Consider the following 15,771-nt stretch of genomic DNA (forward strand, 5'->3'; position numbering starts at 1 on the left):
GGCCTCTCACTGCCTGGCGGTCAGCAGTGAGCTTGCCCTCTTCTCTGCCACACAGCCTGGACTTTGGACTTCTCCCCTTGCCTCCTCCCTCCTTCCTGTGCTGTGCCCACCCGCTCCTTGGGGTGTGTAGTCTCAGAGGACGGCTCCTGCCAGTCCCAGCAGGCTTCCTCTTCATCCTTCACATCCTGGGCTGTTCAAGATTCCCCAGGGGACTTATTAAAGGCACTCATTTGTCACGATCATGCGAGCAAGCCGACCCAAGAGAGGCAGTCTCTTTGTTTCTGAGCACTCCTGCGGAGCCCAGCCCTGAATTCATAATGCTGTCTAACACGGCGAGGCGAGGCGGCCTCAGCAAAAATTTCCATAGTTCTTGCTTTCAAAGGAAAAAAATAGCCCTCAGCACCGTCATGCATGCTCCTCACGTGTACACGCTGACCTGCCGAGGGGCCCAGAGCCACGTAGACTCCAGGCCTGTGCGCCAAGAGCAAGGGAGGCCACCTCTCTCCCTCCAGGCCTGTTTGTTTACATTAAATCCCCCAGTGAAAACAGCTTTGAGGGAAAGAGAAGGCGAGTTGCAGGTGAGCAGAGACAAAACCTTGGTATGGAGGCCGGAGAGGAGCAAGGACACAGGTAGACAGGGCTCCTCTACCGAGGAGACACAGGAAGGGCGAGGGCCTGAGAAATCCCATTCTGCTCTCCGTCACCTTGTGTGCTGGCCGCTACTGATGGAGGAGAGGCGAGTGAGGGATGTGTGAACAGTTTGCACATGGCTTCACTTTGAACCCTACTCAATTCTAAATTGCTTTGCTCACTGCTAGGCTCAGTGAATGACATCATATTCTGAACCCTTGGCAAACATTTTGGAAAGTGTCTGTGAGCAAATGGAAGTGCTACAGTGGGCAGAGCTCACGCCTGGGCATGAAGGCTCTCCCTCCTGCGTATGGGCTTGCCCCTTCCTTCCTTCCTTCCTTCCTTCCTTCCTTCCTTCCTTCCTTCCTTCCTTCCTTCTTTCCTTCTTTCCTTCTTCCTTCCTGCCTTCTCTCCTCCCTCCTTCCCTCCCCCTCCCTCATTTCTTCCTTTCCCCTTCCTTTCTCCCTCTTTCCTCCCTCTCTTCTTCCTCCCTCCCTCCTTCCTCCATCCCTCCTTCTTTCCTTCCTCTTTCCATCCTTTCACCCGCCCTTCTTTCCTCTCTCCTTCCTTCCTTCCCTCCCTTCCTTTTTTTCTTTCTTTCCTTCCTCCCTTATTCCATCCATCCTTGCTCCCTTTCTCCCTCCCTCCTCCTTCTTCTTTACTTTCCTTCCTTCCTCCCTCCCTTCTGCCATCCCTCCTTTTCTTTCCTCCTCCCTCCCTGGCTCCTCTGTTTTTTTGACAGTCTCCACTTATTATGTAGCCCAGGCTGGCCTCACACTCACCACCATCCTCTAGCCTCATCCTCCGAAATGCTGCTATTATAGGCACAAGCTACCCTGCCCGGCCAGCCACTGCTCTCCTCTGATGGGTCACAGGACACTGGCCATGTGGGCGCATGTATTCCAGAAGGTGGGAACAGCGCTCTCCAAGGTGAGACTTGTCCACTGCAAACGGCACAGGTTGTGGGGAGAGGGAGCAAGAGTGGCTCCTGGTGCAGCCTCCTGGGCTGGCGGGGCTCAGAGCTGCAGGCAAGGCTCAGCCAATCTGTATGGTGGGCTCTGCACACTTCTGGAATGTTCTAGAAGATCCTCCACACAGCAGACTGCAGCTGGGCTCACTGCTCCCCAAGGGGAAGCAGTTGCTGCAGTGTGACTCATTATCATTAGAGGAGATTTACTTCAGGAGCAATATTTACTTTGAAAATCAAATGGGCCAGGAGGGGTTTGTTGCTTGCTGTCACTTAATAGATTAGTGTTTGCAAGGCCTGCTAGGGATGGCATCTTTCCTCTCCAGGCCCATGGGCTCAGGGAGTGACTATCACAGGGTTGGTGACCCTCAAGTCAGACTTCTGTTAGGTGAGGACACAGTCCCCTGACTTAGGGGTCAGGGCCGTCCAGATGGGTGTGTCAGAAGCAACCACATCAGTTTGTTTCTACCGTGCCCACAGCTACAGTGGTCTCTGTCAGTAGAAGGGAAGCAGTCGGGGCAGAGACCAGCCAGGACCACAAATCCCGACATTTGCCATCTGTCCCTTGCCAGAAGTTTGCTGATCTGCTCCAATGTAGAGCTGCAGTCTTCACTAGGAGTCAGAGTGACTACGAGGTCTAATAAGTCCCCGGTGTGAACGTGAGTGAAAAGCTCTAACATTAAACGAGCCCGTTAGCTCCCGGTACAAACCCCGAACGTTGGCAGTGAGTCTTTAACCGGACCCGAGGTCCTTGCAGTGGCGAGGACGCCGTGTCTCCCTTCCTGTTAGCGCTGTCCTAGCGTGCGTCCCGAGGTTCTGGCTGCTTACCTCCCTCGGATGATTTGATGCTTTAACAGAATATGCTAATGAGCTAATTAAGCAATTCATTTATGCATTTTTTCTACCTCAACAAATACTTAGCACCAGGCAATGTGCCAGGCTCTCTGGAGCACAAAGAGGCTCAAAGAGGACGAGGGGTGTCCATGCAAGGAGAGGAACGTACCTCCGCCCTACACGACAGTGCACTGACAGACAATCTCATGGCGAGATGTGAGACCCCTAGGAGGATACCTGATCAGGTAGGTGTGGGATGGAGAGGGGTATCCCAGACAAGTGACACCAGCTTCGTCTCTACGAAATTAAACGTAACTTCTGTGTCCCTCATCATTCCCCCTGCCGCCACGCACGACATGAGTATCACATCAGTGGTCCATGAGGCAGCAGTGGCTCTGGGCAGCGAAGGGGCTGAGCAGACAAGCTCACAGCCCCGCAGTCCTCTGCACACCGGGTGACTGCGCAGCGTGGCGCTCAGTCTTCTCCAGGGTCGGCCCGGCTGGATGGCCGGGCACACTGCTAGAAGCTCACTGCTAACTGCTACGCAACAAGGAGGTGGTGCCTAAGGCACAATGAGATCTCGGCTAGTGACCAAGTGCTGCTGTCCTTTACCAGTTGATAGTACAGAGGTCAGACGATGACCACTCTGTAAGACTGCAGCTTCCCATCCTCCTTCCTTGGTGGCGGGTAGGGCCTGGGTGCCAAGCTGGGTGCCCCAGGCTGCTCACTCATCAATAGGGGTGTAGTGACAACTTCCACAGAGTGATGTGATAAGTACTGGGACCTTCCTGACTAAATGAGTCAACTCTTAAGGTTTCAGTTGCATGACACTTGGGCATTCTAACATTCTACATGCTTCCATGAGCTGTAGGTGTTGGGGGGGGGCGGGGTTAACATGTGTGATGAAAGATGGCTTTGATCTCCTGTGTATGTGTGTGTGGGGGGAGGTTCAGGCTCCTTCTCCAGAGACAGCTCTCAGTTACCGCCCTTTATTTTGTTTGTGTGTGTGTGTGGTGTGTATGCACAAGCAATGCATGTGTGTGGTGTGCACATACACACGCATGTGGAGGCCAGAGGTCAATGTGTGCTGTTTTCTTCAGCTGCAATCTGTTGGGCACTGCCAAGCACAGGCTAGAGCCTTCAGGAGAGGGACCTGAGCTGCCAGGCATGGCTATGAACCCCCAGGCTACAGAAGGCCACTCCCTCTCCAATCCCAGCACACCTGAATTTAGGTTCTGCCCATAGCCCTGTGACCTTTGGCTAGTTGTCTAGGAAACTCCTTATCAGCCGTCACATAGCCCATCCTCCTGAGACCCTAGATCACCTGACCCCCCCCCCATTGCCTATGCGCTAAAGTGAATGTCCCCACATGCTAATATGCCGCAGAAATGAACTTGGTACATCCAATCGCTTAAGACCCTTCCCCCATCTTCAGATGCTTATAAACCCATTTCACTGACAATAAACTGGGAGAGCTGTTCAACTTTCTCCCTGGGTTCCTTCAGGGGGAACCACAGCTGGCGCTCGGGGCAAGAATCCAGGAACCCACAGCAATCCAGCTTCTTGTTTGAGGCAGGCTCTCTTGCTGAATCCAGCGCTCATGGCTTCCCCAGTCTAGCTAGCCATCTTGCCCGGGGACCTTCTGCCAACTGCTGGGATTACAGACATGCGCCACCACTCCTGGATCTTTATGTGAGGTCTAGGGATTTGAACTCAAATTCTCATGCTTGTGCAGCAAGTACTTTATCCATAGAGCCATCTCCCCAGTCTGATTTACTAACTTCCTCTTGCAACACTGATTTTGACCAGTTAGATGTATCCTTTAATTAGCAAGTTTATAGCATTAGGAGCTAATCAGGATAATTGCTAAAATACTTTTGTGTCCAATATTCTCCTGTTTCTTTGACTCAATCCAAGAAAATGGAATGAATGTGCAACTAAGAAAAGACAACTATGCCGTGGGGTTCCCCACAGCAGTGGACAGCTAGCCAATACCACCCATGCAAACGTTTTCCCTACAATCCTCTTCTGCGATTTGCTAACAAAGGAGAACTTTAAGATGCAGCTTTAGTTACTCTGCATGAAGACGAAGAGAAAAAGTAACTCAGATGTGGCCACCAAGCATGCAATCTGAAAACCAGGGTCTCTGTCTCCTAAAACAAAGCTAAGTGGGACTCATGGGAATTACCTGGTCACGTGGCTGTGACATCGATAATGTTGGCGGTCACACTATCTACACCCTTTCCTTAGTCAAGGAGTCGCTCATTACAGACTAACAGTGATCAGTTGGTTACAGTGTGTGCCGTGGGGACTCTTACCACTGAGCTGTTGACTGGGGGCCTTAAGTCACACCATGTCTGCCATTCACAGGGTTTAAATACCTCAGCTTTGCCAATTTGAATGGCAGTTCATGAAGACCTGTGATGTGAAATCACGAGGCTGGGCCAGCTCTGGGGATTCCGCATGTGGACACAGGGCACGGGCCTGGGTCCATAGTGGTTAACAAGTCTACGCTCTCCACAAGACCTCCAGGAAGGAGGGCGAGTTCTACAAGCAACGTGCAAGGACTTTGGGACACCCGTAACAGCACTCCACAGGCCTCGTCTTCTGAGTCCCCAGCAAACCTTGAGTCTCTGCAGGGCTGCAGGTGGATGCCACCACAAGGACGCCAGGTATGGGAACCAGAGCCCCTTAGTTATGTTTCAGATACGAAATTTCCACCAAAGCTCCCATGTTGCAGGTGGGTCAGGAGAATTCCCATGTCATCCCAGAACGATCCACTAGTGAATTCATAGCTGATGGGCTCTCAGGAGGGGGTGGGGGGCTGGAGGAGCCAGGCCATTGGGATCTTGCCTTTGAAGGGCGTGGCTTGTTTCCAGGCCCCCTTTTCTCTTTTGCTTTCAGGCTGCCATGCTGGCCACACCCTTCAACCTCTCCACAAGCCCAGAGGCAATGCAGCAGCTGCCCGTGGGCTGAAACCTCTTTAGTAGTGGGCCATTAAGCTGTTTACCAAGGTGCTTTGTTACAGTGATGGGGAATTGATGAATGCAATAGAAAATTCCAATTCTTTGAGAGTTTTCTATGCAAAAAGACATGGCCATTTTACATGCTCAGATACCCTGGTGCACTTATGCAAACACACACACACACACACACACACACACACACACACACACACCCCAATGTATGCTGAGAAACATTCAGCACAGACAATAGAAATGGGTGAGAGGCAAGGTGCACCCCTGATTGAACTGGGCTCGCTTACCAGCTGCTGGCCTTTAGGGCCCCACCCTGCATACTGAAGTTTGGCATTGCTGACTTCTGGTGGGTCCAGACTCTGAGGGTCCCTGAGGAAACAGACAGACAGACAAACAAAAACAAAGCAAAAGGTTGGGAATCAAGAACACACAATACTTCATTTTATCCTCCAGCTGCATCTTTCTCCTTTCAGAAGCCTGCCTCTTTGTTATTGAATAATATAGTCTCTGTCGGCCTCCACCAGATTTCTGCAGATGTGCATAATTTATGTGAAGCTGAAATAGGTCTATTGCTGCTTAACCCAAATGGTAAATATTCATCAAGAGAAAACTTGCAGAAAAGTCTATAGATCAGTTTTTTTTTCAATCAATTTTTAAAATATCCAGGACAGTCTCAAAATTAAAAATTGAGATGCACAGCCATATAGCAACTCACTTTCATAATTGATATCTTCATCATTGGCTCTCTTAGCAGACAACTTTTCTTCTCAATATAATACCAGTTCATTCTGACCTTCTGAAACCACTGTTCTTGGGACAGGTTGCATGCTTTGATGGATACAGAGGATGAGAAAGGGAGAGGGAGAGGGCAGAGAGGGAAGGGAAGTGGTAGAGACACAGGAGAGAGAAAGCGAGAGAGCGAGAGAAGGAAAGGGAAGGATGACTGGGAAGAAGGGAGACAGAACTTGAAAGATGTTTTTCCTATTAAACATCACTGATCATTTTCATTCTTAATTTATGACTATATAAAATATCATAACAAAATTCTACCTATGAGCTTGAATGTACTAATAAGTGATATTTAAAAAAATTAAACATAGAAACATCTGGAAAACTGTTACGATGCAAATAGTTTTGTGTATTTTACAGCTACTGTCGTCTCCCTAGTGAAGAGGGTTTGCTCTCACACTTCCTCTGGAGGCGCCATTCCACAGGCAAGATAGCCCGCGCATTCTGGGCGGCAGGATGGCGGGGGCACCCTGCCTTGATCCCTGCCCTGCTGCCTCAGACAGGGCTGTGGGGTGCTCATTCATCAGTAAAGGGAGACCACCTTGCATGGGCTTCACAAACAAAGGAGAGGAGGAAGAAGGAAGCGAGGAAAATCAGGCAGTGACGTGCGTGCGTGTGTGGGGCATGAACCGGCAGAACACCACGGAAGTCCCGCAGCAGTGCCTGGAAGACTGCAGGCAATGGGGCGGGCGGCCACGACCAGGGAGGCCTGTTGGAGGAGAAGACTTGGGGAGAGGGGGAGAGTGCACCAAGCCCCCGGGTGGGTAAGGCGAAACTCCTGGGTTTAGAGAAACCCAGGGATTTTGAGGACAGGAACAAGAGGAAGGAGTCAGCTGGAAGACATCCTGGAAGCTAGAAGACACAGGGGGGTGGGGAGGTCTGGACATATTAGGTCACAGCTGGGTTCTTAGCAAAGCCCAGAACCATGGCTATTGTTATTAATAATGGAACGTGTTTTGCAAAACTGCTAAAAAAGCAGTTTTTTGTTTTTAAAGGAAACATCCAGGCATGGTGGAGCATGTTTGCTTTTTAATTTTATTATTTATTAATTTGCAAGCAGAAAGAGAGAGAGAGGAGAGAGAGAGGAGAGAGAGACAGAGAGATAATCGGCACACCAGGACCTCTAGCCACTGCAAACAAACTCCAGATGCCTGTATTCCTTGTGCATCTGGCTTATGTGGGTCCTGGGAATTGAACCTGGGTACTTTGACTTTGTAGGAAAATGCCTTAACTGCTTAGCCATCTCTTCAGCCTCCCAAAAGTAGATTTTTGTAAAAGAATTTGCATCACTATTTAAAAAAAGCCATGTGAGGTGACGGATATATTAATTATCTTGAGTAATCAGTCTATCATGTATTTAAAACATTGTTTGTTCCTCGTGCATGTATATAATTATCATTTGTTAATTTAAGCCTGTCCTGAATCCGGTGGTACATTCGCACAGTGAAGTACATTGAGGCTGTGAGAACGAACAAGGCTGTCTATCTCGAGGAGTGACTCACAGTGGAGTGAGCATCAGGAAGCTCCAAGGAGGATGTGTAGGGTGGTAGCAGTCATGTCATACAGGACATAAGAAAACAGACACTCATCATGTCATTAGTGAAGACAGAGCAGGGAGGCTGAAACCCCAAACCAGCTTGGCTGAGCTTGGCCAGCCACAGGGATGGGTGGGGATGTGGATGGCGACACTTCTTGCAGTGAACTTTTTTGTGTAACTCCTAGACTACAATGGGATCTCATAGTCTCTTCACGCATGTCCCAAGCAAAGCAACTAAAACATCCAGTAGTGCCCAGGGAACCCGTAACCATGTAGGACTCTAACACTCAGCCGTGTGGAGGGCAGGGCAGCAGTGAGCTGCGTAATTATGCCCGGATCCTGGAACACTCACTTCCCTAAGACACCAACTGACCACAAAGGGATGATAGCAATTTGACAGTGGAGAGGTCAGCAGTGACATCCACATATGGTCCAGGAACAGATACATCAACCTAAGAGCCCTTTGGGACAGTGGCCACGGAGGGACACAGCATTACTTCTGTGGTATTTTGTACTCTCCTCCACTCATGAGAAAATGGTGGGAGGGCCCCATGCTGAGGGCACTTTACAACATTAGGGCCATTAGCTCCAAGACTTAACATGGTTCCAGGCAGTGAAAGGGCAATGAGGAATTCTGCAAATATTCAAATAAAGCCTGGAGTCACAGTAGTGATATTGCAGTGACGTCATTTTCTATGTTTTCTGTTTTGCTTCTTTTTGAGACAGGTCGGGTCTTACACCTGTGTGGTCCAGCCTGGCTTTGAACTTGTATTGGTCCTCCTGCTTTAGCCACCCGAGTGCTGAGATACAGGTGTGAGCTACCATATCCAGCTAATTTCCTATGTTTTTTATTAAGTAGAAACTTTCTATGGACACATCATGTGTTAGTACCATCATTTCCCTCCTCCCTGCCCCCATTTCACTGAGGGTCCTCCTCAGTAGGATTGCTGGTGTTCACCAGGGGGTCCTGGGTTATAAGACGTGACAGCAGCTGTCAGTCACTATGGGGGCACGGCAATACCCCTGGACACTCCCTCCTGTCCCGGCCAGCGGGGAGTTGAACAAGGACCCGAGGAGAAGCTAACCTGGGTGAGAAAAGGCAAACAGACACAAGGAGACCGTGCTAGATGTTTGTCAAGGCCTCAGAGTCTTTATTTTTTACACAGTGGTTATATAGGGGAAGAAAGAGTTGGGGAATAAGCTGGCTGATGTGATTTAGGGCTTTGGAATTGTCAGGAAACCTAGAAGGGATGTAATCAGGTGTTCATCTAATCTTGCCTCATCGGCTTAACATCCTGACTGCACCAGGCTTCATATCCTGACCATAAACTGGCCTTTTGCAAAAGATAAGATTCTGTAAGCAGTCTGCTGACCGGTTCCAGAAGTACCTAACAGAAGGCTGGATGGACCAGCTTTCTGAACAATGAGGCAGCTTATGAGCAGGCCCAGGAACAATGGAGAGTCTTTTGCCCTACGGCTCCCGACACCCTCCCGCCCTGTGCTCTTATGGTCTTTCTGCCCCTCTTCTGCAAAATCCTCAGAGCCTTGGTGAGTGTTATTTTAAGTCTACTTTAGTATTGAGTTTGCAGAAACTTCTAGATTTATGGGCTGGAGAGATGACTTAGAAATTAAGGCACTTGCCTGAAAAGCTTAAGGACCCAGGTTCGACTCCCCAGATCCCATCTAGACCTGATGCACAAGATGGTGCATGTGTCTGGAGTTTGTTTGCAGTGACTAGAGGCCCTGGCATGCCCATTCTCTCTCTCCCTCTACCCCAGTCCCTCTCTAACTCTCATAATGAAAATAAATATAAATAAAATGAAAAAAATATTAATTAAAGAAACTTCTGGATTTCTGCTTTAGTGTGTTTTGAGTATCATCTGTGTCCATCATCATCATCCTGGCACTGGTTGTCAGACTTGCCACGGAAGCAGTACTCTTTACATCCTGTCAGCTCCTCTGTGGCTTTACCTGGGTACTAGCTGGTATGTGAGGGGTGGTTCATCTCCTGGCAGAGAGCCGGCTATCTTTCCTTGTCTTGTTGATAGATTTTGGTTGTTCTCCATTTTCACTGCCTTCTGATTCCACCCCTTGACGAGTTTACCATCTTGACTAGAAGTCTTGATTTTTTTTTAATTTTCAAATTTTTGTATTTTTTATGTGTGTATGTGTGTGTGTGTGTGTGTGTGTGTGTGAGAGAGAGAGAGAGAGAGAGAGAGAGAGAGAGAGAGAGAGAGGGAGGGAATAAATTGGCATGCCAGGGCCTCCAGTCACTGCAATCAAACTCCAGGTGCATGTGCCATCTTTTGTGCATGTGCAACCTTGCCCACTTGGGTCACCTTTGTGCACCTGGCTTACATGGGGTCTGGAGAGTTAACCTGGGTCCTTCGGCTTTGCAGGCAAATGCCTTAACTGCTAAGCCATCTCTATAGCCCTTTACTTTCTAATTTTTTGATCATTACAATGAAGTTGTGAAGGATGAAAACATTAAGAGATGAGGTCTGAAAGGCTGAAGGAGCTCTGTGCTATTTTGGAAACTTTTCTTAAGTCAAAATTGTGCAGAGTAAAGTATTGAAAGACCAGGTTCACAGCTTCTATCTCGTTGGTCATAAGTACTGTTCTAGAAGGAATCAGAAGTAAATTTCCCTCCCAGCATACTGAGGTCAGGAAGGGCATGTGTTCTCTCCACCTCCCTCTCAGCAGGGCATTGGCTGAGTGTCGTCAGTCTTGAATCTGCTACCCTGGACCACATTCGTAAGTGTGGTGTGCCGTGGTGGCTGTGCAGTGCACGGTGCGCACGCCCCATGTGAGAGCCAAGCCTGGGTGGTCATGTGTTGCCACATGGGTGAGCAAACACTGCTAGAATCACCTCAGATTCAATCCAGATTTGATTTCGAGTTAAATTTTGGTCATTTTCATTCAGAAATGCTTTGCTGTCCTCAAAAATATTATGTATTTGTTTGTTTCTGAGGTAAGATCTCACTCTAGCCCTACCAACCTGCTGTCGCCCTGTAGCTTAGGCTGGCTTTAAACGCACACTGGTCTTCGTGCCTCAGCCTCTCCAGTGCTGGGTTGATGGATGTGAGCCGCATGACTGGCTTCCGTCCTCACATTTGAAAGATTCCCTCATACAGGCCCACAGTTTAAGAAGCTTTGCACTATAGCCAGTAGCAACAAGAAGGCCACAGAGTAGAGGTCACAGGGTGGAATCCCAGACCCAGGTCCTGGCATGCTGATCACGTGTCACACCTGAGTCTCTGATGCTTGTCTCCCTAAGAAGTGGAGAAATGGCTGCCATTGTCCCCAGAATATTATGAAGATTGTAAGGAGCCATGGATATGAACTCCAAGTCTCTATTCTCCACAGAGGGGATTCCCTCCTCTTTGCTAGTTAGTGAGTCTCTCCACTTTTCAAAGTATCAGCTAACCTCATGAATCCATGACCTCCAACGTGAGCTGTCAGCTGGAGTGGTAATCCACTTCAAAGGCACAAATGCTGGAGAGATGGCTCAGTGTTTGAGGCACTTGTCTGCCAAGCCTAACAACCCAAGTTTGGTTCCCCAGCACCCACAAAAAGGCAGATGCACAAGTGGCTCATGCATCTTGAGTATGTGTGCTGTGACGAGAGGCCCTGGTGTGCCCATCCTCTCATCTGTCTGTCTATCTGTCTCCCTCTGCCTGCAAATGAATAACTGTTTTAGAGGCACAAGGGAGTAAGCAGTAATACGGTGGGAAGAATTCCAGAAAGCTATAGACTCACTTCCAAATTTCACCACTAATGAACAAAGAGCTTTGGGCAGTAGAGTAGCTGTCCAAGCTGTTTCCTCATGCACATGTAATATGTACGTATAATATATACATATAATATGTATATGTAGTATGGGAATAATAGTGCTTTCCCAGCGCGGCTGCATTCGCTGATGCACAAGATGGGCTGGGCACCATGGAGCTCATCCACACAGACCATAGCATGGCTGTTGATAAACCAGCATGTGATTAGACCACACACTATAGTGTGTGTGTGTGTGTGTGTGTGTGTGTGTGTGTGCACGCACGTGTCCTTAGCCTTTCAATACTTACTTGGACTAATGTGTTGAGTACTGATAAAATGCTATTGCCATGAACATTATATTAAATTTGTTTAAAAGGCGAATCACTTGTCATATGCAGGGACAACTTTACTCTCTTGAGACTCAGAAACAAATGTCAGTGGCTGTATCCCTGAGAGGGGTGGAAAACTGGATTCTGGGTCTCAACTCCATCATCCACATTTGCTTTTGTGAAGTATTTATGCATTGGGGTTCAATGGTATCAGAATATTTTGCTTTCTAGTTTAAAGGGGGCTTTAGGGTGACATCCCCAGCATCCCCCCACCATAGGGGTCCTTGCTCAGTGGGCATTCCACGGTCTTCAACCTCTCTTCAGTTTCCACCAGATGGTGCTTCTCACAAGATTCTTTTCCATCCAGAATGACTAAGAGCCAAGACAACAATCTTTTTTTCTTTCTTTCCTTATTTCTTTCTTTCTCCTTCCTTCTTTCCTTTCTTCTTTCTTTCAACTATGGTTTATTGAGCACTCAAGCTTTGCAATAACAAGTCTTTAAAAAATATTTTATGTATTTATTTGCAAGCAGAGAGAGAGAGAGAGAGACGGACAGAATGGGTGCACCAGGGTTTCTAGGCATTGCAAATTAACTCCAGATACAAATGCCACTTTGTGCATCTGACTTTATGTGGTTACTGGGGAATTGAACCTGGATCATTAGGCTTTGTAGGCTAGGACCTTAACCACTGAGCAATCTTTTCAGCCCCTAACATGACTCTGTTAAACTCCTTTCTTCATAAACAAACTTACGGAAACAAGTCAAGAACAAGGAGCAAGAGGACTGGATAGAAACTGGAGGCAGAATGAAAACGAACCAGCTGGTTAGAAAGTTATAACGACTTAGACTCTTCACTTCTACCTTGTTTTCCCTCCTGGATGAACACAGATGGCATGGGCAGCATTTTGAGCTTGCTGAATTCTATTTATTTGATTTGATTTTTCAGTTATCACACTCATGGAATATATTAATGGGACCCAGTGCTATTCCCACACACGCCCACAGCCGCGCCGATCAGCTCCCTTCCTCTGCCCGTGGCGCTCCTTTCCCAGCATCTACTCACTGCTCGTCTACGTTCAGGCCAGGCCTGCTGTCTTCTTCCTAGCTTCTCCACGGATAGGACAGGCAGGACTTGTCTGTCAGTGTTCATCTGACTTCGTTCCCTTAACGTGATGTCACTCAGTACCACCCACGCTCCTGCAGCAGATCCAGGAACAGGATCTCATAGCTGCTACAGTTGAATGATATCTTACTGCATATACAGGCATTTGCTGTATCCATCCCTTCATTGACAGACATCACAGCTGTTGTGAGTAGTGTGCTCAGCCACCTCTCTGAGATGCTGAATTCAGTTCCTTTGGATCCATGCCCAGAAGTGTCCCCCATACTTCTTAAGTAAGTAGCCCAACCCAGGGGTCATTCCTGACCTGCCACCATGTCCAGGGCCAGCGAGAACTGTGGGGCTGAGATTGTTTCCTACAGGATTTGACTTCTATTAGTGAGATGGCTGAGTTTTGTCACCAAGCCTTCCAGTCCCCCTCCACCCCTACACCGGGCCTTGTTACTTCCTTTGGTGGAATCTTCTTCCCAGCAGCAATGCTGGCTTTTCTGCCCCCTCAGCCCCATCAACACACACTCAACAGTGGTTCCTGTGCCCAGGAGCCAAGCCACACTTTTAGCCCAGGGCCTTTCTTCCCAAGCGCGAGGGTCTCCAGGGCCGCACCATGGTGGTCCTGTGACAGCAGGTATGAGACTGAGCCCCTTGGTCTCCTGTGTCCCTGTCTCTGGTCGTAACACCATATTCAACCACGTTCATGAGGCAGATACCTGCTTCAGGCCTCTGAGCTGAAGCAGCCCAGCTGTGTACTGGGGATAAAATTGTTCCCCTCAGCCAGGGGTGGGCGTCCCTGCGAAGGTCCTGTCTTCCGTTACAGGAGAGTCCTGGGTTATTCTGAAATTCTCTCTGTCTCTCTGTCTCTCTCTCTCTCTCTCTCTCTCTCTCTGTGTGTGTGTGTGTGTGAGAGAGAGAGAGAGAGAGAGAGAGAGGGAGGGAGGGAGGATAAAGGCATGCAGTGACCTACTGATCTATTTTGGGCTTGTGGTGGCCCTTCCCTATTTTTCCTCCTTTCTTTTTATTCCTCCATTTATTCTAGAGAATGGTAGCAGGCTGTGTGATGAGCCATCTCAGGGTGGAGGTGGATTGGTTAAAAAAAAATGATTAAGGAAGAATAAGATGATCTGGACTTAGTATAGCTCTAAATAATCACACAATCCATTCTGAGTTTGCTTATTTGAGCAATAAACAAAACAAGACATAAATCATGTTAGATTCTGAAGAGTAAATTAGTGCCTGGTGAAGTTTATTCATTTATCTTCCTCAGCTAGTGTGAAGGATTGAAACGCTTCCCACAACAACAGCGTTTAAGGCGGGGGAGGTAAAAAATGAGTTGTTTTTCTGGCTCCAAACTTTATGACTAAAAATATTTTAAAAAGCCAGCATTTTCACTATCAAATAATGTGCCTTTTCTGCGTCTTTTCACATGTGCAGCATGGTGGGTGACACAAAAAGTCAATATAAATTCCTAGTCATAGGACAGTGCCCTTCATACTAGAGGCTTGGTGAAGGTTAGAACCATTAATACCCTAACCCATGCATAGCACCCAGGGAGCTGGACTACCTTTTTAAAAAAAAATTATTTATTTGAGAGAGTGAAATAGAAAGAGGGAGAGAGAGAGAGAGAGAGAGAGAGAGAGAGAGAGAGAGAGAGAGAGAGAAAGAGAGAGAATGGGCACGCCAGGGCCTCCAGCCACTGCAAACAAACTCGAGACGCATATGCCACCTTGTGCATCTGACTTACATGGGTCCTGGGTAATCAAACTTTGGTCCTTTGGCTTTGCAGACAAATGCCTTGACCACTAAGCCATCTCTCCAGCCCGTGGACTACCTTTACAATGCTTATCTTAAGGGATGCACTTAAGCTCCTGAGGTCAGGAATCACGTCACACCAGGGCTTCTCAGGGGGCCAGCAGCTGAGCACAGATCCCACTATTTGTTTACTTCCTTGTTTGTTTATTGAGTCAAGGTTTCATGTAGTTTAGATTGGGCACAAGCTCACTATGTAGCTAAGGATGACTTTGAACTCCTGATCTTCCTGCCTCCACCTCTAAAGTGTTGGGATTACAGGCATGCACTATCACGTCCAACTTCACTTGTGCTAGTTGTGTGCATGTATGCAGGTTCACATGCATGTGTGTGCATGTGTGCAGGTTCACATGCATGTGTGTGTATGTGCGTGTATGCTGGTAGTTAGCCATCAATTTCCAGGAAGTCTGTCTCCCACTTTCTGGGCCTGGGATTACAGGGGCATGCTGCAATGCCCACCTTCTACGGGGGTCCTGGGGATCCACACTCAGGTTCTCACACTTGCACAGCAATCACTTCACCCCCGGAGACATTTTCCCAATTCCTTGCTCTAATGATTTAAAGCGCTTCCCTATCTATTGTTCCAGAGTTCCTTCACCATGCAGGATCTAGTCACAGATGCGAGGCTGCTTTGGCTCACAGACACCCCTCTGAGAGGCCTCACACAGCTCACAAACTCTGGCATAGCCCTGAGGCGCCGCACACAGCAGAGACACTGACCACAAGATAAGAACTGACTGAAGTCTTAGGGCTGTCTCTAGGAAGGGGCTATCTAGAGTATCTGTCACCGTGTCACTGTGTCTCCAGGTCCAGTGCCCCTCAATCCATCCTTGTTAGAGGAAAAAAATGAGACAGGGTGGAGATGGGCCTGGTGGGTTGGTTGAATGGTGGGAGGATTAAGCTTGTTTGTCAATTTGACAGGATTTTGAATCACCATGGCAACAAGTCTCCATACAAGTCTGTGAGGGAGTTTCTTGATTAATTTTTCTTAGGCAGGGGGACCCATCCTGAA

At 48.3% G+C, this 15,771-nt stretch overlaps 1 protein-coding gene across 3 annotated transcripts in view; it reads right to left on the reverse strand.

Moving 5' to 3' along the window:
- Dpp6 (dipeptidyl peptidase like 6) overlaps window positions 1-15,771 on the reverse strand; it is an 802,942-nt gene that overhangs the window by 171,669 nt on the left and 615,502 nt on the right. For all 3 annotated transcript variants that reach the window (XM_045160238.1, XM_045160236.1, XM_045160237.1), the window contains exon 7: window positions 5,697-5,778. In XM_045160238.1, coding sequence (XP_045016173.1) covers window positions 5,697-5,778 — 82 coding nt within the window. The remainder of the gene's footprint in view (window positions 1-5,696; window positions 5,779-15,771) is intronic.

This window comes from Jaculus jaculus, chromosome 10 (genome assembly GCF_020740685.1).
Source record: "Jaculus jaculus isolate mJacJac1 chromosome 10, mJacJac1.mat.Y.cur, whole genome shotgun sequence".
Classification (NCBI taxonomy): domain Eukaryota; kingdom Metazoa; phylum Chordata; class Mammalia; order Rodentia; family Dipodidae; genus Jaculus; species Jaculus jaculus.